We start from the raw sequence: 27,768 nt of genomic DNA, 5'->3' as shown, positions 1-27,768 counted from the left end.
CCTGCTGTTCTTTTAGAGATTCATGGCAGTAAGTTGGCGGGTCTTTCAGGTATCACTAAGATGTGCAAGACCATGTCTCAATCAGTTTGGTGGCCAGATATGCGGAGAGATGTAGAAAGGTTTGCTGTGGAATGTGACATCTGTGCTCGCAATAAGACATCTACAGCATTACCTTTTGGTCAGTTAGAACCTTTGCCAACTCCCAGGAAACCATGGACACACATATCCATGGACTTTATTTTCAAGGTGACCAGATCCGGGGGGAGAGATACCAAATAGGTTGTTGTAGACCGGTTCAGTAAAATGGCCCATTTTATACCCTTGTCTGGCTTGTCCTCTGCTGATAAGCTGGCTACTCACTTTGTTCAACTAGTGGTGAGACTTCATAGTATTCCTGAAAATATTGTATCTGATAATATTGTATCTGACATGGGTTCACAGTTTGTGACTCAATTTTGGAAGGCCTTTGTGCAAATGTAGGTATTGATTTGGGTCCTCCGCCACCTATCATCCACAGACCAATGGTCAGACAGATAGTGAACCAGACATTAGAGCACTATCTCCGGTGTTGTTTCAGATTTACATGATGATTGGGTCCAGTTTTTGCCATGGGCAATTTGTTTGTAACAATTTGTGTCATGCATCCACTAATGTCTCTCCATTTTTCTGTAACTATGGTTTTCACCCATAGGCATCTTCATTTACCGTCAGTGCGGGTTTTGACATTCCATTGCTCAGACTGAGGATTAAGATGTTGAAGTAAAACTGGAGTAAGGTCCATGGGGCTTTGGGCTCAGCTGCCCTTCGTGCTAAATGCAAGTTTGATCGCCACCGCAGGCCACATAAGTTCAAAGTGGGAAATAGAGTGTGGTTGTCCATCAAAAACATCAGTTTAAGACAACCATGTGGCAAGTTGAATCTAGATTTATTGGTCGTTTTAAGATTTTAAGACAAATTAATCCAGTTTCCTTAATGGTGAATTTACAACAAAGCATGAGAATGCCCAGGACTTTTCATTGTTCTCTTTTTAGGCCTGTGTATACTTTCAGAAGGGCGATCCGTAGAACTCCTCCTGTTTTGGTCCGTTGTCAGCCTGAGTTTGTGGTCCAGAGGATCCTTCATTTTGAATGGCGTGGCAGACAACTCCATTACCTTGTTGATTTACGGGGTAACGGCCCAGAGGAAAAGTCCTGGGAACAGCTAGAAACATCCATTCTGATAGATTTTTTTAGTTAAACAATTATTATTTAAGTGATTACACATTGTTTTAATTTTTAAAATGTTTCACAAGTCAGGAAATATTATAAATTAGATTCTAATTTATAACATTTCCATGTGCTGGGCACTAGAGGGAGCAGTTCCCAAAATTGCAGCATGGTCAATGTGGTAAAGCAACCTCATTGCTTTATGCTGCAAATTTGGGGTAGACACACTCTCTCTAGTATCGTCACACAATCCCCCCTCCCTTCTTCTAGCTTTTTTTTGCTGCAAAATTGGGAAAAAAGCACTCGCTCTAGTGAGCTCTGAGAATCCCCCCTCCTTTATCCTGGCTAGTGCCGGGATAAACGAGGGGATTGAACGGTCTAACCTTCTACACTGTGTGTCGCCATTTTTTGAGCTAACACACAGTGTAGTAGGTTTACATACAGTAGTAAACACACACAAACACGAACATACATAGAAATCTCTTACCTGCTCCTGCCGCCGCGGCTCCCTCCGGCCCGTCCGCTCCGTCTGCTGCCGCTGGTCCAAGTGCACAAGTCCAGAAGTAGTAATCTTACTGTCTGGCCGCGACTTCCGGTTCACAGGAAAACGGCGCCGGACGGCGCGCATTTCAAATTGGACTGTGTGGGAGCGGCGCATGCGCAGTTCAAACACAGACGGCGTACACAGAAGTGGATGGGACGGGCCCCGTTCGCAGTCCCTATGGGACTGTGGCTGCCGTATTCCATGTCTGTATGTGTCGTTAATCGACACATACAGAAATGGAAAAAAAAATGGCAGCCCCCATAGGGAAAAGTGAAAAAATAGAAAAAAGTAACACACAAACACACAAATAAATAAAAACGTTTTTAATAAAACACTAACATTAAACTGATATGAAAAAAAAAATTGTGGTGACACTGTTCCTTTAAGGGATCATCAGCCCTCTTTGAAGGGCTTGGTAATGTTACGATTAGCAGCAGGACTGCTGCTAATCAATGATTTCTGTTATCTCTATGTTTGGGCGTTGCTAGACAATGCCCTTGATCTGTGTCTGGATTTGGTCATCATTTAGCTTTGCCTGGTTAATTAGGGCAGAGTACTTTTCTGGGGGCTAGTATATACTTCAGGCCTGGATTACTCATGTACTGGTTATACTGTTTCTCTCATGTGCTAAATTCTTTACAGATTCTAGTTGGTGATGTTTTTCTTGTCTATGTATATGTGTTTGTTTGAAGTGTGAGACCTGTTGGTCTTCTGAGAGATCTAGTTTTTGTAAAGTGGCTTTTATGTGTATCTTGGTATCAGTAGTTCCCCTGGTTTGTTTGCCTTTCCTGTGCATTTGATCTGCTGCCAAGGTGTTGTCTTTCCCTGCTGTGGGATAGTATTCAGATAGGGTCAGTTAGTGCTGTTAATTCTTTCCCACTGTCTATTCATCTGTTAAAGAGGCTCTCTCACTAGTTTAGTAATGCCCTATCTCCTAGCTAATCTAATAGGCGCGGTCACACTGACAATGCTAGTGAAAATTGTGCGTTTATTACTTTAAAAGTTATGAGCTTTTTTCTAAATATGTAAATGAGCCTTTATTAGACAAGTGGGTATCAACAGCAGCGATTCTCTTTTCGTGAAGCTACCTCACAGCCTCTGACGCTGTCCTATCAGCACGAAGCTGCTTCACACAGAATGAGAGAATGAAGCTGGAGGGTAGGGGGATCACTTTAAACAGCCACATCTCGGGCTGTGGACCACCTATAACAGTGGTATATGAAAGATGAGATTCTAATGTTTCATATGACACCAGAATTGCAGTTCTAGCTGTGACACAATCGGAGATATTGCCATTTAAATACAGTCGGGAATGGAAGCTGTATACTATATGATCACACTGTGTTGCTGGGCCGGGAAGGGGTAGAAGCTGTATGACGATTGGATAGTGTCCTATAGAAAACATTACACTGTTAGGAGATAGGGAATTAATAAACTAGTGACAGATCCTCTAACTGCTTTCATGCTATTCATCTGCCATCCACTCCATTTATGCGCATCCATCTTCTACTAACTTTAGTGTTCGGTTCAGCTTTTCGCTGAAGTCACTTTATGAATTAATTATTACTTACCTGTGGTAACACCTCCTGGAATTTCCTCCTCAACTTCACTCTTACACGGTTGATCGCCCCTCGCCCGCTCTATTTCGGCTTCATCCTCCGCTTTAATATTAGTCAGATCTTCCCCCTGATTTCACATATGTAACAATTCAGTACAATACAGCAGAGTGCGAAGAATCTAACACATCAACATAAGAAACCACCAAAATCTATGACCACATTTATGATCGCAAGACCCAAAAGCTCCACACCCCCCTATATAGATCTGGTATAGGACTCAGCTTCATCTACCTGATGATTCTCTGGGACATTGCGATTTTCCTCTGGAGAGTCCTGGGAATCCAGAGGACTGGGACATCTCTCTGGTGGATTTCTCCTACTAGATCCATCTGTAGCAAACACACAGTGAATGAATACATGACCATTGTAGATCTGTCTATATATCAGACACTTCCCTCAAGACCTGCAATTACATGTTTACTTTTAGAGCGTAAATTAATGATAGTATTTGTGTCCCCACCACTGTTCCCTATAAAGTGCGTGGCTGTGCTCACTAAACTAACACTAATTCCGCGCACTGTCACGGCCGGTGGGTGGATGCAGTGGCAGATCATGCCGGTGGTGTCGCTAGCACCGGAGGGCGGACCCGGCGCTAGCGACAGCTATATTCACTTGCATCTGCGTCCTCAGGATGCAGATACAAATAATGCAGCCTATAATGCGTTGGGAAAACCCACTTCACAGGCTGGCATGATAACGTCACTGCATAACGGTGGTCTGCGCAAGCGGTCCTGCCCGCAAGGCTGTGCAGCGCTCTGTCCGTTGCGGGAAAGAGGAAAGGTAAGTACAATATAAGGCTATGTGGCACTATTTACAAGAGGAGTGGCTGTGTGGCACTATTTACAAGAGGGGGGAAGTTTGGCACTATATACAAGGGCGTGCTGTGTGGCAGTATATACAAGGTAGGGTCTGTGTGGAATTATATACAAGGGGGTATGGCACTTTATACAAGAGGGGGAGGGCTGTGTGGTGCTCTTTACAGGGGGTGTGTGTGTGTGGCGCTATCTATACAGAGAAAGACTCAAACAATGTTTGAATTTGCGCACGGCAAAGGCATATACCTCTGCTACTCACAAACACTACATGCATGGCGATAAGGGGAGCAAACTCATGGCTTACTTAGCTAAAAAGAGAAGAAAGCAGAACTATATCTCCAAAATCCAGTCTCCTACTGGAGCTGTTCTTGAGGACACCAATGACATTGTTGCTGAGTTTTGCTCCTTCTATCAAACACTGTATGACCTATGTCCTGGGGAGACGCCCAAGGACCTTGCGGACAGAACTGAGATAATTGAGTCTTTCCTAGACTCCCTTTCTCTTCGTACCTTAACTGCTACGAAAAAAGCCCAACTAGAATCCCCTTTTACACTTAAAGAAATCCGTGATGCGCTCTCCAGTATGCCCTCTAGTAAGTACCCAGGTCTTGACGGCCTTCCAGCCTCATACTATAAACAGTTTGGAGACGTCCTGCTGACATTCTGCCTCAGAGTATGTAACTCTCTTAACGCTTCTCAACATTTCTCTCCTTCAGCGCTCGAAGCACATATTTCGGTATTACCAAAAGAGGGTAAAGACCCGTCGCTATGCGGTAGTTATTGCCCTATATCACTTTTGAATGTGGATGTTAAATTATATGCCAAAACCATAGCTAACAGGATGCAATCCTTACTCCCTGTAAAGGATCTGCCAGACACGGCGCCCGTGGTTAATCAGTCTGCACCTGCTCCTAGGTCTGATAGAGTGATTGGATCTGCTACCACTCAGGCTGGTAGGCTTAGGAGTGGGAGAACCTATCACAGCCTGGCCAGACGGTTCTAGCTCCTGCCCTCGGTCTATTTATACCTTAATTTCCTGCTTGTCTTTGCCTGTGATTCTTTCATGTTTACTGGCTCTGCAGCCCCTGCTATTACTATTGACCTCTGCTTCTTATCGACCCTGGCTTTACTGACTACGCTCCTGCTCTGCATTTGGTACCTCGTACACTCCTGGTTTGACTCGGCTCGTTCACTACTCTTGTTGCTCACGGTGTTGCCGTGGGCAACTGCCCCATTTCCCTTAGCTTCTGTGTACCCTTGTCTGTTTGTCTGTCGTGCACATATTGAGCGTAGGGACCGTCGCCCAGTTGTACGCCGTCGCCTAGGACGTGCCGTGCAAGTAAGCAGGAACTGAGTGGCGGGTAGATTAGGGCTCACCTGTCTGTCTCCCTATCCCGACATTACACTCCCATTCCTGATTGACCCAGAGAAGACGGGTTTTGTTAAAGAGGCTCTGTCACCAGATTTTGCAACCCCTATCTGTTATTGCAGCAGATCGGCGCTGCAATGTAGATAAGAGTAACGTTTTTATTTTTTAAAAACGAGCATTTTTGGCCAAATTATGACCATTTTTGTATTTATGCAAATGAGGCTTGCTAAAGTCCAACTGGGCGTGTATTATGTGCGTTACATCTGGGCGTGTTTACTTCTTTTACTAGCTGGGTGTTGTGTATAGAAGTATCATCCACTTCTCTTCAGAACGCCCAGCTTCTGGCAGTGCAGACACAGCGTGTTCTCGAGAGATCACGCTGTGTCGTCACTCACTTCCTGCCCCAGGTCCTGCATCGTGTCGGACGAGCGAGGACACATCGGCGCCAGGAGGCTACAGTTGATTCTGCAGCAGCATCGGCGTTTGCAGGTAAGCTACTGTTCCTACCCTCCCTGAATTGCGGTCTCAACCTGGTTTCTCGTCTGTCAATTTTCTCACTTACACTCACCTTAAAAGGTGTTACCTGGGAGCGTTTAGGCAGCGACCAATAGACCGCCTGTTATCCTGGTTGGAAGCAACCCTCCTCCTTCGACAACCACCTAAGAAGCTTATTACACTATACTATAATAATCTCATTAAGATGAATTCAACAATACAGCCCTCCTATCTTAAAGCTTGGGAGTTGGAACTTAAGACTACTTTTTCTGACGACGACACCAAGGAGGTTTTTCGAAACTCCCTTGGGACCTCAAGATGTATTAATTTGCAAGAATCCTCATACAAACTGACCTCTAGGTGGTACAAGGCTCCCTGGGTATTGCATAAAATGTGTAACAACATCTCCCCAGACTGTTGGAGGTGTCATAAAGACTCGGGAATATATCTACACTTGTGGTGGGAGTGTGAGAAAATCTCCCCCTTTTGGTCCAGATACAAAATGTCCTCAACACCATAACTCATTCCTCTATTGTTATTACCCCTTGTGTAGTGTTCCTAAACCTGTGGCCAACATTCCCTGGGGTGGCCCCCAAGGAGCTATGGTTACAGCTCTTCGCGGAGGCCAAATCTCTACTTCCGTTGTATTGGAAGACCGAGGTTGCGCCACCATTGGCTTAGGAAGGGAGCCCAGCTTGTGAGAATGGGGGAGCTTTGGCACCCTGAGTAGCACTCTCATTCCAAGTACCAAATTATCTGGGCACCCTGGTTTGAATTCTGCAAAAATTACTCCTTTCAACACCTCTGGGGTGCAGAACCCACCCCCCCCCCCTCTGTGTTGGATAATGTTGATTGATATTCTAGTTTGGGAATACTTTCTAAACATTCCCACAAGGCCTGATGTTCTTGGAGACCTCTCTCCTTGAGCGTTTATTTTCCCTCCTTCTCTATTGCCTCCTTCTCTACCCCCTCCCCCTTGACGTTGGGTGCATGTGGTGAGAACATACAACAAGATGCTCATACTTCTTTAATGTTCTGTTTGTATGATTTGGTCTGTTTAATATTGAGATAACGAATTGTACATACGATTCTTCTTATTGTGAATTCTAACAATTACCCGTATATTGTATGAAAAACACTAGGAACAGAAGGAGTCATGCACTATTGTAATAAAGTTTGCCAATGGCATAGAAAAATAAGTTTTATTGGACAATACAAAATACATAGAGTTAAAAAAGACTACAAATCTGAAGACTGTACACCTCCCAAGTGGTGAGGATGAACCTAAAGGAAACACTCCTTATATTGGCAGTTGCAGGAAGAAAAAGCTTATCTGACAGATAATAAAATACCGACTAGGACTAGGGCAGAAAATACAATAAAGTAGCACTATGCATAAAGGTCAGGGTATGTAAATTTAAGTAAATAACATCATGCATACAGCCAGAGTCACAGAGCTATCGAAGGTAAACATTGTGAGTGGATTTCAATCAGAGCAAAAAGTGCTCACAGAGAATCCCCACAAAGCAGACAAGTCTTCCCAGAGTATTATCGCCACAAGAAAGGAGCAAGTAAAATATGTAAAGCACAGAATAAAGTGTTACTAACCCATGTGGTTCCTGCAGTTCAGTATCTTCCCGAGTACGGAGAGACCCCGACGCGTGTTTCGCGTAGATGGCTTTTTCAAAAGCCATACGTATATTGTATGTAGTGTGGCTCTTATGCATATTGTAACTCACATATTGCCTCTCTCTAAAACCTCAATAAAATGTTATTTAAAAAAAATAAAAATAACAAAATGGAATAAAAAGTGATTAAAACCTCGCAAGTACCCCAAAATGGTTTTATTAAAAACTACAACTTGTCCCGCAAAATATATTCCCTTATGCCGCTTCAATCGACAAAAAAATTAAAAAGTTATGGCTTTTGGAAAGTGGGGAGAAAAAAATAAAAATCTGAAAAACTGGCTGTGGCGGGAAGGGGTTAAAATGTGGGCGTGGTCTAAATGAGATGACATCATGACGTGTGGGCCAGTCCCACCCTGGAAGGAGAAGACACACGTGATGAATTACCCTCCCCACAAATGTGCACAGATGTGTAATGTTATGGCCCCCACATCACAGATTTACAGCAGGTGTTCTCAACATGGCTTCAACATGGCCGCTAGTCCAGCCTGTGTCCACAGTAATGCCAAACATATATATATATATCTATATCTTCTTACCTTGTGATGTGCGCGGCCGGTAGTTCTCCATCATAACCTCCTCGTACAGATCCTTGTGTCCTTCTAGATACTCCCACTCCTCCATGGAGAAATAGACAGTGACATCCTGACACCTTATAGGAACCTGACATACACAATGATACAGTCATTACCCAGACACCTCCAGTGCTGTTACTGTAGAATTTCCCAGCATTCCCAGCAGTGTCACCTCTCCAGTCAGCAGCTCCGTCATCTTGTAGATAAGTTCTAAGATCTTCTTCTCATGTATCCGGGAGTGAGGGGGAGGCTCTGTGATGGGGCTCTGACTACTGCTCCATCCTCCTGACTCATGGATGATGGGAGTCGTACGGTCACCCGATGTCTTCTTCACTATTGTGTACTCCTGTGTATGGAGAGAGACACTTAGAGAACTGAACACAGTATTGCCCCCTCAGTAGAAAGAGGGAGATTGTGACCCCGTTGTATAGAGCTCTAGTGACCCCACATCTGTAATACTGGAGACCTCACCTACAAAAAGACATTGAGAAATTAGAACAAGGCCAAAACTAAAAAGGAAATAATATTAGGGGTACAAGATGGACCATGTGCTCTCCTCCTGCAGTCATCTTCTACGTTTCTATATAGAGGTCATCCTGATCCTACTGGTTCCTTGTCATTCTCATTGCTCTACAACATTACTATTGCTTCACTGGTGACATGACACATAACTGACCATATTGGTGGCTGATCTTCAGCTTTTCTGCTGTTGGCTTGACATCACTTGGAAGGTCTGGACGCTGTTATACAGGACACTGGATTCTACCTATTATGTATTGTCCCTTCACTATGTGTGACTTGTTCTATCATGTAGAAAAGTTTACCTCTCCGCTCAGCAGGTAGATGATGTCCAAGGTGAAGTTTAATATTCTTCTGCTCATCTCATGCCTGTCCTTGTCCATCCTTGGTGGGTCTTTCAGGAGAAAGAACGTTGTAGAGGAGAACATGGGGAAACTGGAGGATCTAGTACTGCAGATGTCTTTATGAGGAGAGGAGAAGATGGAAAATCATGCAGGAGACAACATCATGTATAAAAAAAGAAAAAACAAGAACCTCACTTACTGATCATTGAGAGAAACATTTTCTCAGAGCCGTCACCACATGGATTAAAATGTGTATGCCCAACACGGAAATTTCTCCCCAGGATATGCCAGAAATGTCTGATAGATGCGGCTCCGACCTCTGGCCGTGCTCGGCTGTTTCTGGAACTCCTATACAAGTGAATGGAGAGAGTCCTGCACATGTGTGGTCATTTCTCCACATGGATGCAGTCATCACCTCACCAGGCTATTTGGGGTACCCCGTTCTCCACATACAGGTGGGACCCCAGTTATCAGACATTTATGGCATCTCTCTTAGGTGAGAATTTGCAGCTTAGAAAAGTAAAATGAAGACATTTCCCCACACAATGAAGACCTGACTCCTTACAACTTGACACATGGCGGATACTGGGGAGACATTGCTCGCATCTCACAAGACATGATACACTATGCAGTCAGTGATTGATATGAACTTTGAGGTTCTGCAGCAGCTGAGGTGACATTATAAATAAATGGAACATGCAGTGTGATCTCTTATGTTATGGCGCAGGAGGAGTTGAGCAGATTGATAACAGAATTTTTGTACTTACCAGTAAAATCTTTTTCTCGTTGAATTCACTGGGAGACACAGTATCATGGGTATAAGCCGCAGTCACTAGGAGACTGATACTAGGTAAATATGAAAAAAAGTGTGGCTCCACCCAGTGGGCTATAACCTCTGTTGAACACTCAGCTCCTCTTGTACCAAGAGCAGTAGAGGAGCAGAGAAGATTTAACACAATATGTATTCCATGAGAAAGGCAATCTCAAGAAGCCCAAAAACATAACAGTAAAAAAATAGGGCGGAACCTGTGTCCCCCAGTGAATTTAACGAGAAAGAGATTTTACTGGTAAGTACAAAAATCCTGTTTTCTCGTTAAAGTACTCACTGGGGAACACAGTACCATTGGACATCCTAAAGTAGTCCATTAGGGTCGGAAAAAAGAATCATAGCCATGCGAGCAGCCTAAACAATGGCTGTTTGCAACACCATCCGACCCAAACTGGCATCGGCAGAGGCCAAAGAATGGATCCAGTAAAACCTCAGAAAAATATGTAACGAGGACCAGGTGACAGCTTTACGAACCTGAAGGACAAAAACATGATAAAACACCTCCCAGGAGGCCCCAACTGCCCTGGTAGAATGAGCAGTGACCCGGAAGGGAGGTTATAAACCCTTAGCAAAGTAGGCACTTTTAACGGCCAACCAGATCCAGCTAGCAAAGGTGGCCTTTAAAGCTGGGCCAATCTTATGAGGGCCCTTAGGAACAACAAATAGGGAGTCCGACTTTCGGAAGGACTTCATAGCAATGTGGACCCGAGTGGCTGTGACGACATCCATGCAATGTTAGACACGTTCACGTGGATGAGAACGTTTAGAACAAAACAAAGGAAAGACAATGTCCTCATTAAGTTGGAAGGAGGAAGCCACCTTAGGAAGGAAAGATGGAAATGGACGTAGCACGACCTTGACCCTATGAAAAAACGTAAACGGAGGTTTGAGGGACAAGGCTGCCAGCTCATAAACTCTACGGATAGAGGTGATCGCCACAAAGAGAACTACCTTCCAAAATAAGATCCTGAGAGAAACTTCCCACAAAGGTTCGATGGGTGCAGCCTGGAGAGCGTCAAGGACCAGATTGTGATCCCATGATTCGAGAGGAGATGGATAAGAAGGAGCACAATGTGTGACTCCCTGCAAAAAAGTCTTAATTGGAGCGCGTAAAGTCATTAAGTGTTGGAAAAAAAATAGATAGGGCTGAAACCTGCCCCTTTATATAGTAGCCAATCTAAGTCCATGAGCCAAGCCAACGTGGAAGCAGGCCAAAATTTGTGAGATGGAAAAATGGAGGGGGTGGAGCTGATGGGATTCACACATCTAAAATAAGCCAACCAATCGCGATGGTAAATTCTTTGGGATTGAGTCTTCTGGGCCTTAATCATGGTTTGAATGACCGGATCAGAGAAACCTTTGAACTTCAAAATCGCAAATTCAATAGCACAGCCGTCAAAAGCAGCCGAGATAAAACAGAGTGGAACATTGGACCTCTGGAAAAGAGGTTGTGACGCTGAGGAAGCGGCCATGGGGCATCTGCTAACATGAGCATGAGATCCGCATACCAAGCCCTGCGAGGCCAGTCTGGGGCCACTATAATGGCTGGGATTGCTGCGTCCTTGACCCTTTTCAGCACTCGATGCAGGAGTAGAAGGGGAGGAAAAAGATAAAGGAGGTTGAAGGATGACCAGGGTAGAACCAGAGCGTCGGCTCCTATGGCCCTGGAATCCCTGGTTCTGGTGACGTAGTCCGGGCACTTGTGATTAAGGTGAGAGGCGAAGAGATCCACGTCTGGGAAACCCCACCGAATGCAAATGCGCTGAAAATCTCTGGATGAAGAGATCATTCTCTGGGATCCAGGCATTCCGCCTTCCAGTTGTCTACTCCTGGAATGTTGTAATGGTTGCAGCCGCCGATCGTCACCGTCCTACTTCCCCGGGCGGGCGCCAGCTTCTATCACCTCCGTGCCGGCATCCTCCACCTCCTTTCCGGGGATGCCGGGGTGTTCTGGCCTCTGTCACTGCTGCTCATAAAGGTGCACTAGCTCGCTCCTGGCCTTAAAGGGCCAGCACGTGCACCGGGAAAATCTCCCCAACCTATCCCAGCATACTAGGAACTAAAAAAGGGACTCTGCCCATTCATTCCTTGCCAGAACAATGTTGTGTCAACCCATGTTTGTCTAGCAAATGGTTAATTAGCTGTATTCTATTTTCCTGTATCCAGTATCTGTGTCCAAGTCAAGTCAAGTGTTTGAAATGACTGGTGAAGTCAAGTCAAGTGTCCGTGTCAAGTCTTCTATTCAGGTACTCTAGTCCTAAACACTATCATTGACCCTTGTTTGGCCAGCTGCTACTCCGCAACAGCGGACCGGCCCAGTGAGTTCACATTCCCCACGAGGCGTGACAGATGTGCACCGCTGAGATTTCTGGGACATTTTGTTCCGTTCAGTGAAGGATCTTAGGGGTTTTCTTCCATAGAGTCCTCTTTCCTGTACCTCCGTGATGATTGAGGTAAGCCACTGCTGTAGAGTGGTCTGTCTGTATCCGCACTGGAAGAGTCTGGAGACGAGACTTCATGTTGATCTGTAGCGGAGCTTCCGAATCGGATCAGATGCCCTGGACTGTGAGGCAGCCAAAGAAACCCCCCCCCCCCCATCCAGACAAACTTCCATCCGTTGTGATGACTTGCCAGTTGATAGTTGTTGGGTTTTTCCTGAAAGATGCCTGGGAAAGACATCCACCACAGCAGCTCCTCCTTGACTGAAGGGGGCAGACGAATCATCAGAACCAAGGACTCCGGAGACTTGTCCCAACTAAATAGAATAGCCAGCTAGAGATCGGGAGTAAAATTTAGCAAATGGGACTGCCATGAAGTCCCCAAGACTTTCATGAAGCGAATGGAGCATTCCTGTGGAGTACTGTCACTGTCCTGTTTGAAAGGTGCCTTCACCAGAAGATCGGCCAAATATGGGATAACCGCTATCCCCCTGGATCTGGGAAAAGCCATGGGCGCCGCCATGACATTGGTGAAGACCCTTGGAGCCATGGCCAGCCCAAAGGGGAAGGCCATAAACTGGAAAAGCTCTGAACCTACTGCAAAGTGCAAGAAACGCTGATGTACTTGAACAATGGGAACATGAAGAGAAGTATCCCTGATATCTGTTGAGGACAGGAACTCGTCGACCTCCAAGGAAGCGACTACCAATCGAAGAGACTCCACGCAAAACATTTGAATCTTCAAATATCGATTGAGACGTTTTACATCCAAAATGGGTCGAAGAGATCCGTCCTTCTTTTGTACTCTAATAAGGGATGGAATAAAACCCTTTGAACAGTTCTGGAGTTCATACTGGGACAATTGCTCCTTGATGGAGGATGCTTTGAATGGCTTGAGAAAAAGCTTGGGCCCTGGAGGGGCACCGAGGGGGCGTTGACAGGAAAAAACGCCGAGGAGGGCGAGAAGAAAACTGTATTTTGTAGCCTGTCGACAACCTCCCGCACACAGGCGTATTCAATGTCTTCGAGCCATGGCTCCTGGAAGAAGAGCAGCCGTCCCCCAATACGATGGAGCAGCTCAGATGAGGGCAAATTTTAAGTATGTGGTAGCCCACTGTGCCGGAGCAGGTCTAGCGGGTCTGTTGCAAGGCTGCCAGGAGTTTCTACACCGGAAAAAATGTCTGTGCGTTCGGAAGGGAGTTCTGCCTCTGACGTGGGGCCGAGTACCAAAATGAACGAAATCATCTTTCTCTGCTGACTGAGGGAACTGGGCGTCGTCTTTGACAACATTGTTGAAGTAAAGTGCTCCTTCTTCCTGTAGCCTCAGAAATGAGTTCGACCAGGCCATGTCCATAAAGGAGATCCTGGGCAAACGGAAGGTTTTCGTCCTTCATAGGGTCACTTCCTAGAGGCACTGTCAGTATCCCAGTTCCTAGTCCAAATGGCCCAGCGGACAGCTACCGCATTAGCCAAGGCCTTAGCCGACCTTTGGGCAGCTTAGACAGGGAGATCACAGATGCATTTAGACATCTGCAAAAGCTCTGCAGCTAGCAGGGAATTATCCACTTGGGAGTCCCCCGAATCAATTGTGTCCTGTAGTTGAGTATTAGTCCAATACTAGCCATGCTAAACAAATATGCTGCAAAAGGGAGTCTGACTGAAGCTGCGACCATGCTGAAAGTGGCTTTAGCCATAGACTCCACTTCAGCATCAACATGAACCTTTAAGGCGGAAGCATCTGCAAACGGAAAGGTAGTATTTTCATAAAGCCGGGCCATTGTAGCATCTACCTTGGGGTGAGCTGACCATTTGGCAATACACTCATCAGAGAAAGGAAACATATAGTCTGCACTGTTGTACAGATGCATAGACCGGTCAAAGTGTTTCCATGAATCAGAAAACAATGTCAAAACCCTTGTGATCTGGAAAGACCAGAGGGGGTTGCCTGTGGAGCTGCAATAACTCAAAGAAGAAGTTGGTTCAGATATAGCTCTTGAATGAAAAGAATGGAGGACGCCTGTAGCATTTTTGTCCAAAGAGGAAACAGAGGAAGAATGATACGGTTTTGATTTCCGGGCCCGCTTTCGGGATGCACTGGGAGAACTAGAACGAGTGCAATCCAGGGAAGAACGTCTGGGGGCCTAAATGGACTGTGGTGCCTGAGAGGGATCAGACAATTGGGACGCTAACTGCTGAGGAAGGCGTTGTAAGGCATCCGCCATGGCCTGAGAAAGACGGGCGAGTTTATCTACCTCCTGGGTGAGCGAAGCCGCCCATTGGGGGGCAATATGCTCATTAACCATGCGAGATGGGGAGTCCTGTGATGCTTTAGGTGGAGTGCACTGAACACAGACTGGGTCAGCCTGCTCGCATGGAAACTTAGTACTGTACCGCGAACACACAAGGTGCGTAACAATAGTGGGGGTGTTGGGGGTCTTAGTAGCTTTTCCCTTTGATGACATATTATGAGCATTTTACAAAAAAACACCATAGCCAATGGCTATCCTACCAGACCCCGTAGGTGCTGGGTCCCCCGTGCAGCAGGAATGCTTCCAGCGCTGTATGACTTCTGTATACCGCTCAGGTGTACTATGGCGTTCACTAATGTTAAGAATTATCTGACGAGAACAGAATTACCCCTCTCCTCCATCCAAAAACCTGCGCCGTGCCGATTGTACAGGGCAGGCATGTGACTCAGGTCCTGCTTGGTGAGCAATCAAAACGGGAAAATGGTGCAGGAACACAGTGGGGCGGGGAGGAGAGCCGGCGGTAGTGCAAGGGGCGCGGCCAGCTTGCAACCTAGCAGAGAACCAATGGCGCAGTCCGTGGAACGCCGTGGCTTGTAGTAAAAAGTAGAAGATAATGCCTAAGTATGTCTGCCAGCACATGTGTTAGATAGAGACCTCATTAGTAAGGACACAACATCCGAGAAAAAAACAACCCTCTATATATAATGCCGCAAAGCCTGCTGACATAGTCTGAATGCTCCCCCACCAAAGAGGCTCCCAATGGCGGCAGGAGAACTTACCTGTCAGTCATCTTCAGGCGCAGCCTGTCACCCTATAGGAAAACGCACACAAATAGTGCGGCTGTCCGGCATCCTCAACCGTCGAGGGCGCTAATAGGGAACTGGGTGACCAGAGCGGTAACATCCAACAGAGGGGTGGGGATTCACCGATGTGGAAATAGCATCCGCCAAAATGCCGGGCATTCACGGAAAGGGTGGGCATCCCTACCGCTCAGCGCCCGCAGGGAAGTCACCAAGTGGAACACACGAGGGACTCGTACCCTGAACCTGAAAACAAAATAAAAATAAAATATCTAGCAAAATGTCTGCCTCCTACAGACACTAGGCTAAAACTGAGGAGCGGGGTGCTCAGCAGAGGGTACAGCGGAGCCAAATATTATTTTTATATTTACCTAGTTTCCTAGTGACAGCGGCCTCTACCCATGGTACTGTGTCCCCAGTGAATACTTTAACGAGAAACATTGTTTTGTGGGATAAGATTCAGTATAAACTTGTATTTTACTCATTTAACCCCTTCCTGCACAGGACATTTACCGCTCAGGACTCAGTCACATGACATAGGGAAGACCAGACACCTTGCTGCAAAGGCCGGAAAGCTAGAAGAACTGCGATTACGGCCATTGAACCTCTTCAATGCTGCGGTCAATAGTGACTGAGACACCCAAGTGTTTGGGAGGGGGCTCCTTGTAAGACCCTCCTCACCTGGAGATTGTGGAGTAATGAGGAGTTGTCAATTTCAATTGTGTACAGAGAAAAAAAAAAATCATAATAAAACATTTTGGAAGGTGAAGTTTTTATCGCCCCAAAAATAATGTCCGGACTTATAAATGATGATATTTTACGACGTCTTTCAGCGTGAAGTTTATAAGGAGTTTAGAAACATTATTGTAAAGTGTCTTCCCATTTGCGGTCAGGACATTCCAACCCCAGCTGTTTAACCCTTTGATTGCCGCGGTCCGTGACCGCGGCATGATCAAAGGGAAATCCCTTCTTTGAGACCCGGTGATGCGATCAAACACCAGGGAATCCCTCTGCAGTCAGCCCTGGGGACCTACCAAGGACCCCAGGGCTGTCTGTTCCGTTTGCCTGCTGTTCGGGCACACTATGTGCTGCCCGATCAGAAGCCTGTGTCATAGTGACAGTGTAATGTATTAGTTACAGGGTTATGCTAATACATTACAAGTAAAAAAAAAAATCTAAATAAAGATATCCCTTAACCCCTTCCCGCCCAATCACGTACAGTTACGTGATTAAAGCTGGTGGCTTACCGCCTTTTCACGTAACTGTACGTGATGGAGATGAAGCTGGAGCTGAGCCAGCGACATCACCGCCGGGTGACTGCTGTATATTACAGCTGTCATCCTGAGGTATCGGCCAGGACCGGAACTAGCATCCGATCCGGCCGATTAACCCCTCACATGCTGCGTTCAATAGAGATGGCAGCATGTGAGGAGTTTATAGCCACCGGCACCCCAGCAACGTGATCGCTGGGTTGCCGGTGGCTGCAAAGGCGATCGGAGGGCTAATACTTACCTCCCGATCAGCCTGTAACGGAATCCTCCTATGCCCCGTCGTCGGCGGGGCCCAGGAGGCTTCCGGTACCATCGGCAAGATGGCGCCGGCTCAGCTTCCAGCTCAGAAGCTGAGCCGGTGTCATCAGCAGTGGGTGTCCGCTGTATGTTACAGCGGACACCCCGATCTATCGCCGGGAACCGGAGCTAGCTCCGATTCCTGGCATTAACCCCTTCGATGCAGCGATCCATTGTGATCGCTGCATCCTAGAGGTTTGTAGCAAATCGGCAGCCTTGCCACGCGATGGCAAGGCTGGCGACTGCTACTATGGCAACAGGAGCCCTAACAATGGACTCCTGTCTGCCATTACGTAAGCTGATTAGGCCCTGCCTAGAGGCGGAGCCTCATCGGCTTGCTGTCAGTGAACAACTGACAGTTCCAATACATTGCACTACATAGGTAGTGCAATGTATTAGAACATCAAACAAACAGTTGGATATTCAAGTCCCCTAGTGGGACTAAAAAAAAAAGTGTCAAAAAACTAAAAATAAAAGTTGTAAAACATACAATAAAAGTTTCAAGTAATAAAATAAAACACAATCGCCCTTTTTCCCTTATTAAGTCATTTATTATTGAAAAAAATAATAAAGCCATACATATTTGGTATCGCTGCGACCGTAACAACCTAAACTATAAAAATATTATGTTATTTATAAAGCGCAGTGAACGCCGTAAAAAAACCCCTCAAAAACACTGCCATAATTACTGTTTTTTTGGTCACCGTCTTCCAAAAATTGAAATAAAAAGTGATCAAAAAGTCGCATGTATCCAAAAACGGTACCTATAAAATCTATACCTGGTCTCGCAAAAAAGAAACCTCACACCGCTCCATCGACGAAAAAATGTAAAAGTTATGGCTCTCACAACATCGCGACAGAAGAAATACATTCTCTTTCCAAAAGTAATTTTATTGTACAAAAAGTTATAAAAAAGTTCTATAAATTAGTTATTGCCGGAATCGTACTGACCCACAGAATAAAGGTAACATGTAGTTTATAACGCATGGTGGACGCTGTATAAAAAAAAACAAGCTATGGCAGAATTGCAGTTTTTTTGTCACCTTGCCTCCCAAAAAAAGGATAACAAGTGATCAAAAAGTTGCATGTACCCCAATATGGTACCAATCAAAGCTACAGCTCGTCCTGTAAAAAAAGAGCCCTCATACCACTACGTCTATGAAAAAATAAAATAAGTTAAGGCTGCAATAAGTCAGGAAAGAAAAATATCCAGTTGTGCCGGCCCGAGGGGAACATTTCTTCTGTTTCATAAGGCGATGTATCAAGGCACTAAAATTAGGGAACCAGGAAGGGGAGGGCCCAACCATATCCGCTGGAAGCGAGGGCGTCCGTATTATACCAGGACAACACTTTCCCGGCAAAATTCCCCAAACTGCAAAGGTGCAGAGTGTGGACCAAAAGGGGGATAAGGAAGGACGCCAGTTATCAGTGCGACACCGGCCTGTGCAGAAAGGATCGATCACAGCGTAACACACATCTATGGATCATTTTATTATTTTTTTTACCTTATTATTATACCACCTGACTATGCCCCTGATGTACTCTGCCCAGCTCAGATATGCCCCACATTATAAACGGAAACAACAGTGATACTCCAAACAAAACTATTACCAAGCAAATTCCACGCTCCAAAAGCCAAATGGCGCTCCCACCGATCTGCGCCCTACAGCATGTCCAAACAGCTGTTTATGTCCACATATATGGCATCGCCATACCCGGGAGAACCCTTTTAACAATTTTTGAGGTGTGTGTCCCCAGTGGCACAACATATTTGACAATGAATTGGCATATCTAGGGCAAAATTTTAATTTCTACCTTCGGCAGCGCAATCATTTATGGAAAAGACACGTGGGGTGAAAATGCTCACTACACCCCTTAATAAATTCCTTGAGGGGTGTAGTTTCCAAAATGGGGTCACTTCTCAGGGGTTTCTTTTATTTCACATCAAAGCCTCTGCAATTGTGAACCAATACTTTATATGTCGCCAAATTAGGCCTCAATTTTACATGGTACTCTTTCACTCCTGAGCCCTGTCGAATGTCCAGGCAAAAGATTAGGGCCACACGTAGGGTGCTTCTAAAACCGGGAAACACCGCATAAAAATTGAGAGCTGTCTTGTTATTGTGGCACAAGCCGGGCACCACATATTGGCGTATCTAAGGAAAAATTTCTATTTTCACTCTCCCACATCGTGTGCACACGAATTTCTGCAAAACACCTGTGGGGTTAACATGCTCACTACACCCCTAGGTGAATACCTTGAGGGTGTTGTTTCCAAAATGGGGTCACTTCTGGGGGGGATCCACTGTTTTGGTTTCACAGGGACTTTGCAAATGCAACATAGCGACCAGAAACCAAATGCAGCAAAAACTGTACACCAAAAGCAAATGGCGCTCCTTCCCTTCTGAGCCTTGCCGTGTGTCTAAACAGCAGTTTATGACCACGTGTGGGGTATTGCCGTACTCCAGAGAAGTTGCTTTACAAATGTTGGGGTTCTTTTTTTCCTTTATTTGTTGAGAAAATTAAAAATTTGGAACTAAAGCTATGTCTTATTGAAGAAAAAGGATTTTTTTTATTTTCACTGCCCAATTCTAATAAAATCTATGAAACACCTGTGGGTCAAAATGCTCACTACACCCCTAGATGGATTCCTCAAGGGGTGTAGTTTTCTCAATGGAGTCACTTAATTGGCGTTTTCACTGTTTTGGTCCCTTAGGGGCTTTGCAAATGTGACATGGCCTCCGCAAACTATTGCTGCTAAATGTGATCTCCAAAAGCCAAATGGCGCTCTTTCCCTTCTAAGCCCTGCCGTGTGTCCAAACAGCCGTTTATTACCACATGTGGGGTATTGTTTTACTCGGGAGAAGTTGCTTTACAAATGTTGCGGTGCTTTTTCTCCTTTAGTCCTTGTGGAAATTAGAAAAAATTAGCTAAACCTACATTTTCTTTGAAAGAATGTAGATTTTAATTTTCACAGCCTACTTCCAATAATTTCTGCAAAAAACCTGCGGGGTCAAAATGCTCACTATACCCCTAGATAATTTCCTCAAGGGGTCTAGTTTCCCAAATAGGGTCACTTTTGGTGTATTTCCACTGTTTTGGCACCGAAAGAGCCCTTCAAACCTGACATGGTGCCTAAAATATTTTCTAATAAAAAGGAGGCCCAAAATCTACAAGGTGCTCCTTTGCTTCTGAGGCCGGTGCTTCAGTCCATTACCACACTAGGGCCACATGTGGGATATTTCTAAAAACGGCAGAATCTGGGCAATAGATATTGAGTTGCGTTTCTCTGGTAAAACTTTCTGTGTTACAGAAAAAATAGATTAAAAATGAATTTCTGCAAAAAAAAAATGAAATTTGAAAATGTCACCTCCACGTTGATTTAATTTCTGTGAAACATTTAAAGTGTTAAGAAGATTTCTAAATGCTGTTTTGAATACTTTGAGGGGTGAAGATTTTAAAATGGGGTGACTTTTTGGCGGTTTCTAATATATAAGGCCCTAAAAGCCGCTTCACAACTGAACTGGTCCCTGTAAAAATAGCCTTTTGAAATTTTCTTGAAAATGTGAGAAATTGCTGCTAAAGTTCTAAGCCTTGTGATGTCCTAGAAAAATAAAAGGATGTTCAAAAAACGATGCCAATCTAAAGTAGACATATGGGGGATGTTAATTAGCAACAATTGTGTGGTATAACTTCCTGTCTTACAAGCAGATACATTTACATTTAGAAAAATGCTAATTTTTCACAAAATTTTGGTGTTTTTCACTGATAAATATTGAATTTATCGACCACATTTTTCCACTATCATAAAGTCCAATGTGTCACGAGAAAACAATCTCAGAATCGCTTTGATAGGTAAAAGCATTCCGGAGTTATTACCACATAAAGTGAAATATGTCAGATTTGAAAAAATGGGTCTGGTCCTGAAGGGGTTAATGGGAATAAAAAATAAATAAATAAAAAAAAGTAACAAAAAGTCATTATTTTGAATAAAATACATTTTATTGCCCCTACACTAGATAAAAACAAGAAACCTACACATATTCGGTATCTGCACGACCGCAATAACCTGAAGAATTAATCTAACCGGTTATTTAGCGTGAAACGTGAATGAGATAAAAATAAAGTAGAAAAACAATGGCGAGAATCGCTTTTTCCTATATTCACGCCGTAAAAAAAATATTATTTTAAACTGTGGGGAACAAAAATAGTATTTCTCTCGCATAAAACACGGCCTCACAAAGCCACGTCAGTGAAAAAGAAAAAAGTTATGGCGGCTGAAAGGCAAAAACAGAAAAATGTAGCTAGTCATGAAGGGGTTAATGGTGTGAATTCATAAACCTCTTAGACTGTAAGGGTATGTTCACACGCACGGTTTTCAGACAACGCCCCTAATGCGCCTACAAACTTCTGACCATTGCTTTCAATGGGAATTCCGATGTTCTGTTCCCACGAGGTGTCATTTTACGCGTCGCTGTCAAAATACGGCGCGTAAAATGACGGCTCGTCAAAAGAAGTGCAGGACACATCTTGGGACGTTTTTGGAGGCGTTTTTCATTGACTATCGAAAAACAGTTCCAAAAACTGGTGTAAAAAACGGCGCAAAAAACGCGAGTTAAAAAATCGTCTGAAAATCAGGAGCTGTTTTCGACTGAAAACATCTCGGTATTCTCAGACGTTTCTGGTCTCTGCGTGTGAACACTCCCTAACAAGAAAGACGCCAGCAATCCCTCAGTCATGTCCAAGAGCAGCCATCCCCATGACAACACTGAACGTCACGGTGCGGGGGGAGAAGTATGGAGGGGTTTACAGGCTGAGCCCGCTCCACACGCTGCGGGTGTATTATAGCGGACACCTCGCGCTAACAGCCAGGATCAGGGAGATCGCCGATCCCAGACATTTAACTACTTAGATGCCGTGGAAAATATAGTGTTTCTGGAATCTAAGCTGTAAGAAAGAGGGGGTGATCCGCTCATCGGCTTCTCCGATGTAATCACGGGGTGCAGATGGTTGTCATGGCAGCCTGGGGGGTAATGAAGGTCCGCCATCTTTCTGCTCCTATTAACCCCTTAATATTAATCACGATATATTGCGATACATTAGTATTACAGTGAATTGTACCGGCGATCTGATCATCACTCGTTCACGTCCCCCAGAACAGGAATGACTTTATTAGAAAAAACAGTCAAATAAAGTTTTCATTTATAAATAAAAAAAAAAAACCTCCACAAACGATTTTCCCAAATATTCTGTAAAGTAACGTAAAAAACCAGAACCAGAAACATAAGTGGAATAACGGCGTCCGTGAGAGTCAGAAATACAACAGAACGTTATTTACCCGCACGGCGAACACAATAATAACAAACACCACAATGGCGGATTATTGGTCGCTATAAAAAAAATATATTAATAATGTAGTAAAAAGTGATGAAAATCCACAGCTCGTCCCGGAGAATCTAATCCTCGCGCCATCGACTGACAAATAACAAAGCTATAGATCTGACAAGACGGAGGAAAAAACGGAACCGGTCCTGGTGATTATAGAGGCCGTCACCAGATTATAACCCCATCTCCTATTGCGTGATCGGCGCTGCGATGTAGAGAACAGCAACGTTTAGGGGTTTTTTGAAAAACGATCATTTTTGCCCAAGTTATGAGCAATTTTATATTTATGCAAATGAGTTTTTCAATGGACAACTGGGCGTTGTAAATAGAAGTGTGTGGCGCTGACCAATCAGTGACCAATCAGCATCATACTCTTCTCATCGCTCCCACCCAGCTTCTTTCACTGCACAGACACACGGCGTGTTCTCGCGGGATCACGCTGTGACGTCACTTCCTCCCACAGCTCCTTCACCATCGCGTCGGACGAGAAGAGACACATCGGCTCCAGGCGTCCGAGAGGGTACAGTTGAATCTGCAGCAGCATATCTCGGACGCCTGGAGCCGATGTGTCTTCTCTCGTCCGACGCGCTGGTGGGAGGAAGTGACATCACAGCGTGATCGCGCGAGAACACGCTGTGTGTCTGTGCAGTGAAAGAAGAAGGCGTCATGTGACCCCTGCAGCCAATCACAGGCGGAACATTCGCTGCGTGTGAACATTAAACCGCACGGTGAACGACATTAACAAGAAATGTATAAAAGTCAGTGAATAAGTTGTAAGTCCCGAATATTATGTCATTACAAAACACGACTCGTCCCGCAAACCATCCGACCTCTACAAAGACCAGAAATAACTACTTACCCCAAAGAGGCCGGCACTAGAGGGGTTAAATCCCGGCTAGGAGTTCAGTGGGCGGGGTCACTCAATGATTGATACTTATTTGTATACAGACTGATAACAAAGAGAACACCTGACCAGCGCTGCTCTCCACCTCGTACACGGCAATAGCGGAAGTCCCTCTGATGACGTCACCCCCATGTGACCGGGGCAGGAGGGGCGGAGCTTATCAGTGGAGAAGACGTGGCGGATAGACCTGACCATATCAAGATCACGTGACCGCGGCATCAGGGGCGTAGCTTACAAGTGGAAAGATTGATCGATGTATGAAAGACCTGTGACGAGAACACGTGACATGAGGGGCGGAGTTCTGGCCCATCCCGTCCTGGTCACATGGTGGTGACGTCATCACAGGTCCTTCAGCTTTTGCCGGGTATTCGATAGAGCAGCGCAGGCTGGGTCTACATGACTACCGGTCACCGATGTTGTGTTCTCTGTTATCAGTCAGGAGATTTCCCACGATGCAGTAGTAAGGTTACATGAGGTCATTTCTATCCGGTTTTGGTGCGTTTTTGTCTGGCGCAGTGTTGGTAATTATTATTAATTCTTTTAAGTGGGAGGGATTAACCCCTTGGTGACATCAGATCTATAGTATTATGTTGTACGTGCGCCGTCACACTAGAAGGAGCGGAGCCTGCACCGTACAAGACTACTGACAGCCGCCGGCAACCGCCAAGATCAGAGACCGCGCAATCCCTGCTGTTTAACCCCTCAGATACCGTGACCAATAGTGACCGCGGCATCTGATCAGTTAGAGATCGCGGCTTCCTCTGTTCTCCGAAGAAATTCCGCGATTCCGACCGGTTACCAGTGTAATACGTTTTGTTTTTTTAGAAAAAAATGATGTGAACATTAAAAATAAGTAACGTAATCGCCGCATCCGTTATGTCCAAATTATTTAAATATCAAGTTATTTACCCTCAGAAATAATTCACATGTAAACGTCGCTGTTATTGGTCGCCGCGATTCTCCAACGTATGGAATAAAAAGTCCCCAAAATGTCACCAACAAAATCTACATCTCGCCCCACAAAACCCCTCACACCGCGCAATCACCGGAAATATAAACCCCTTACACCGCGCAATTACCGGAAATATAAAACCCCTCACACCGCGCAATCACCGGAAATATAAACCCCTCACACCGCGCAATCACCGGAAATATAAACCCCTCACACCGCGCAATCACCGGAAATATAAAACCCCTTACACCGCGCAATCACCGGAAATATAAAACCCCTCACACCGCGCAATCACCGGAAATATAAACTCCTCACACCGCGCAATCACCGGAAATATAAAACCCCTCACACCTCACAATCACCGGAAATATAAACCCCCCCACACCGCGTAATCACCGGAAATATAAAACTCCCTCACACCGCGCAATCACCGGAAATATAAAACCCCTCACACCGCGCAATCACCGGAAATATAAACCCCTCACACCGCGCAATCACCGGAAATATAAAACCCCTCACACCGCGCAATCACCGGAAATATAAACCCCTCACACCGCGCAATCACCGGAAATATAAACCCCCCCACCACACCGCGCAATCACCGGAAATATAAAACCCCCCACACCTCGCAATCACCGGAAATATAAACCCCTCACACCGCGCAATCACCGGAAATATAAACCCCTCACACCGCACAATCACCGGAAATATAAACCCCTCACACCGCGCAATCACTGGAAATATAAACCCCTCACACCGCGCAATCACCGGAAATATAAACCACCCACACCGAGCAATCACCGGAAATATAAACCCCCCACACCGCGCAATCACTGGAAATATAAACCCCTCACACCGCGCAATCACCGGAAATATAAACCCCTCACACCGCGCAATCACCGGAAATATAAACCCCTCACACCGCGCAATCACCGGAAATATAAAACCCCCCCACACCGTGCAATCACCGGAAATATAAAACCCCTCACACCGCGCAATCACCGGAAATATAAACCCCCCACACCGAGCAATCACCGGAAATATAAACCCCTCACACCGCGCAATCACCGGAAATATAAACCACACACACCGCGCAATCACCGGAAATATAAACCCCTCACACCGCACAATCACCGGAAATATAAACCCCTCACACCGAGCAATCACCGGAAAAATAAAACCCCTCACACAGCGCAATCACCGGAAATATAAACCCCCCACACCGCGCAATCACCGGAAATATAAACCCCCCACACCGCGCAATCACCGGAAATATAAACCCCCTCACACCGCGCAATCACCGGAAATATAAAACCCCTCACACCGCGCAATCACCGGAAATATAAACCCCTTACACCGCGCAATCACCGGAAATATAAACCCCCCCCCACACCGCGCAATCACCGGAAATATAAACCCCTCACACCGCGCAATCACCGGAAATATAAAACCCCCCACACCACGTAATCACCGGAAATATAAAACCCCTCACACCGCGCAATCACCGGAAATATAAACCCCCTCACACCGCGCAATCACCGGAAATATAAACCCCTCACACTGCGCAATCACCGGAAATATAAAACCCCCCACACCGCGCAATCACCGGAAATATAAACCCCTCACACTGCGCAATCACCGGAAATATAAAACCCCTCACACCGCGCAATCACCGGAAATATAAACCCCTCACACCGCGCAATCACCGGAAATATAAACCCCCCCACACCGCGCAATCACCGGAAATATAAAACCCCTCACACCGCGCAATCACCGGAAATATAAACCCCCTCACACCGCGCAATCACCGGAAATATAAACCCCTCACAGCACGCAATCATCGGAAATATAAACTCCCCACACCGCGCAATCACCGGAAATATAAATCCCCTCACACCGCGCAATCACCGGACATATAAAACCCTCACACCACGCAATCACCGGAAATATAAAACCCCTCACACCGCGCAATCACCGGAAATATAAACCCCTCACACCGCGTAATCACCGGAAATATAAAACCCCTCACACCGCGCAATCACCGGAAATATAAACCCCCTCACACTGCGCAATCACCGGAAATATAAACCCCCTCACACCGCGCAATCACCGGAAATATAAACCCCTCACACCGCGCAATCACCGGAAATATAAAACCCCTCACACCGCGCAATCACCGGAAATATAAAACCCCTCACACCGTGCAATCACCGGAAATATAAACCCCTCACACCGCGCAATCACCGGAAATATAAAACCCCTCACACCGCGCAATCACCGGAAATATAAACCCCTCCACACCGCGCAATCACCGGAAATATAAACCCCCTCACACCGCGCAACCACCGGAAATATAAAACCCTCACACCGCGCAATCACCGGAAATATAAACCCCTCACACCGCTCAATCACCGGAAATATAAACCCCCCACACCGCGCAATCACCGGAAATATAAAACCCCTCACACCGCGCAATCACCGGAAATATAAACCCCTCACACCGCGCAATCACCGGAAATATAAACCCCTCACACCGCGCAATCACCGGAAATATAAACCCCCCACACCGCGCAATCACCGGAAATATAAACCCCCCCCCACACCGCGCAATCACCGTAAATATAAACCCCTCACACCGCGCAATCACCGGAAATATAAACCCCTCACACCGCGCAATCACCGGAAATATAAACCCCTCACACCTCGCAATCACCGGAAATATAAACCCCTCACACCGCGCAATCACCGGAAATATAAACCCCCTCACATCGCGCAATCACCGGAAATATAAAACCCCATCACACCGCGCAATCACCGGAAATATAAAACCCCCTCACACCGCGCAATCACCGGAAATATAAACCCCCTCACACCGCGCAATCACCGGAAATATAAACCCCCTCACACCGCGCAATCACCGGAAATATAAACCCCCCACACCGCGCAATCACCGGAAATATAAAACCCCTCACACCGCGCAATCACCGGAAATATAAACCCCTCACACCGCGCAATCACCGGAAATATAAACCCCTCACACCGCGCAATCACCGGAAATATAAACCCCCCACACCGCGCAATCACCGGAAATATAAACCCCCCCCCCCACACCGCGCAATCACCGTAAATATAAACCCCTCACACCGCGCAATCACCGGAAATATAAACCCCTCACACCGCGCAATCACCGGAAATATAAACCCCTCACACCTCGCAATCACCGGAAATATAAACCCCTCACACCGCGCAATCACCGGAAATATAAACCCCCTCACATCGCGCAATCACCGGAAATATAAAACCCCCTCACACCGCGCAATCACCGGAAATATAAAACCCCCTCACACCGCGCAATCACCGGAAATATAAAACCCCCTCACACCGCGCAATCACCGGAAATATAAAACCCCCTCACACCGCGCAATCACCGGAAATATAAACCCCCTCACACCGCGCAATCACCGGAAATATAA

At 45.8% G+C, this 27,768-nt stretch overlaps 1 protein-coding gene across 1 annotated transcript; it reads right to left on the bottom strand.

Moving 5' to 3' along the window:
- Positions 1-299: 299 nt before the first annotated feature.
- LOC142674689 (uncharacterized) lies at positions 300-23,551 on the bottom strand. The gene is made up of 7 exons (XM_075847206.1): positions 23,299-23,551; positions 9,132-9,286; positions 8,480-8,653; positions 8,272-8,395; positions 3,600-3,697; positions 3,321-3,435; positions 300-1,200 (listed from the first exon to the last, which is right to left on the bottom strand). The coding sequence occupies exons 2-7, from the start codon at positions 9,252-9,254 to the stop codon at positions 1,046-1,048; spliced, it is 789 nt and encodes a 262-aa protein (XP_075703321.1). The 5' UTR covers positions 9,255-9,286; positions 23,299-23,551; the 3' UTR covers positions 300-1,045.
- Between the last annotated feature and the right edge of the window lie 4,217 nt (positions 23,552-27,768).

This window comes from Rhinoderma darwinii, assembly GCF_050947455.1.
Source record: "Rhinoderma darwinii isolate aRhiDar2 chromosome 1 unlocalized genomic scaffold, aRhiDar2.hap1 SUPER_1_unloc_8, whole genome shotgun sequence".
Classification (NCBI taxonomy): Eukaryota; Metazoa; Chordata; class Amphibia; order Anura; family Rhinodermatidae; genus Rhinoderma; species Rhinoderma darwinii.
Note: the sequence above shows the minus strand (reverse complement) of the source record. Positions and strands in the feature narration are given on the sequence as shown.

What these genes read in the sequence shown, in the direction of transcription:
- LOC142674689 (XM_075847206.1), bottom strand. Translation starts at nt 9,254, where the DNA reads ATGTTCTCCTCTACAACGTTCTTTCTCCTGAAAGACCCACCAAGGATG. An exon ending in TCTACCTGCTGAGCGGAGAG is followed by an intron (nt 8,654 to 9,131) that starts GTAAACTTTTCT and finishes CTCCATACACAG; the next exon opens with GAGTACACAATAGTGAAGAA. An exon ending in TCCAGGAGGTGTTACCACAG is followed by an intron (nt 1,201 to 3,320) that starts GTAAGTAATAAT and finishes GGATGTTTCTAG; the next exon opens with CTGTTCCCAGGACTTTTCCT.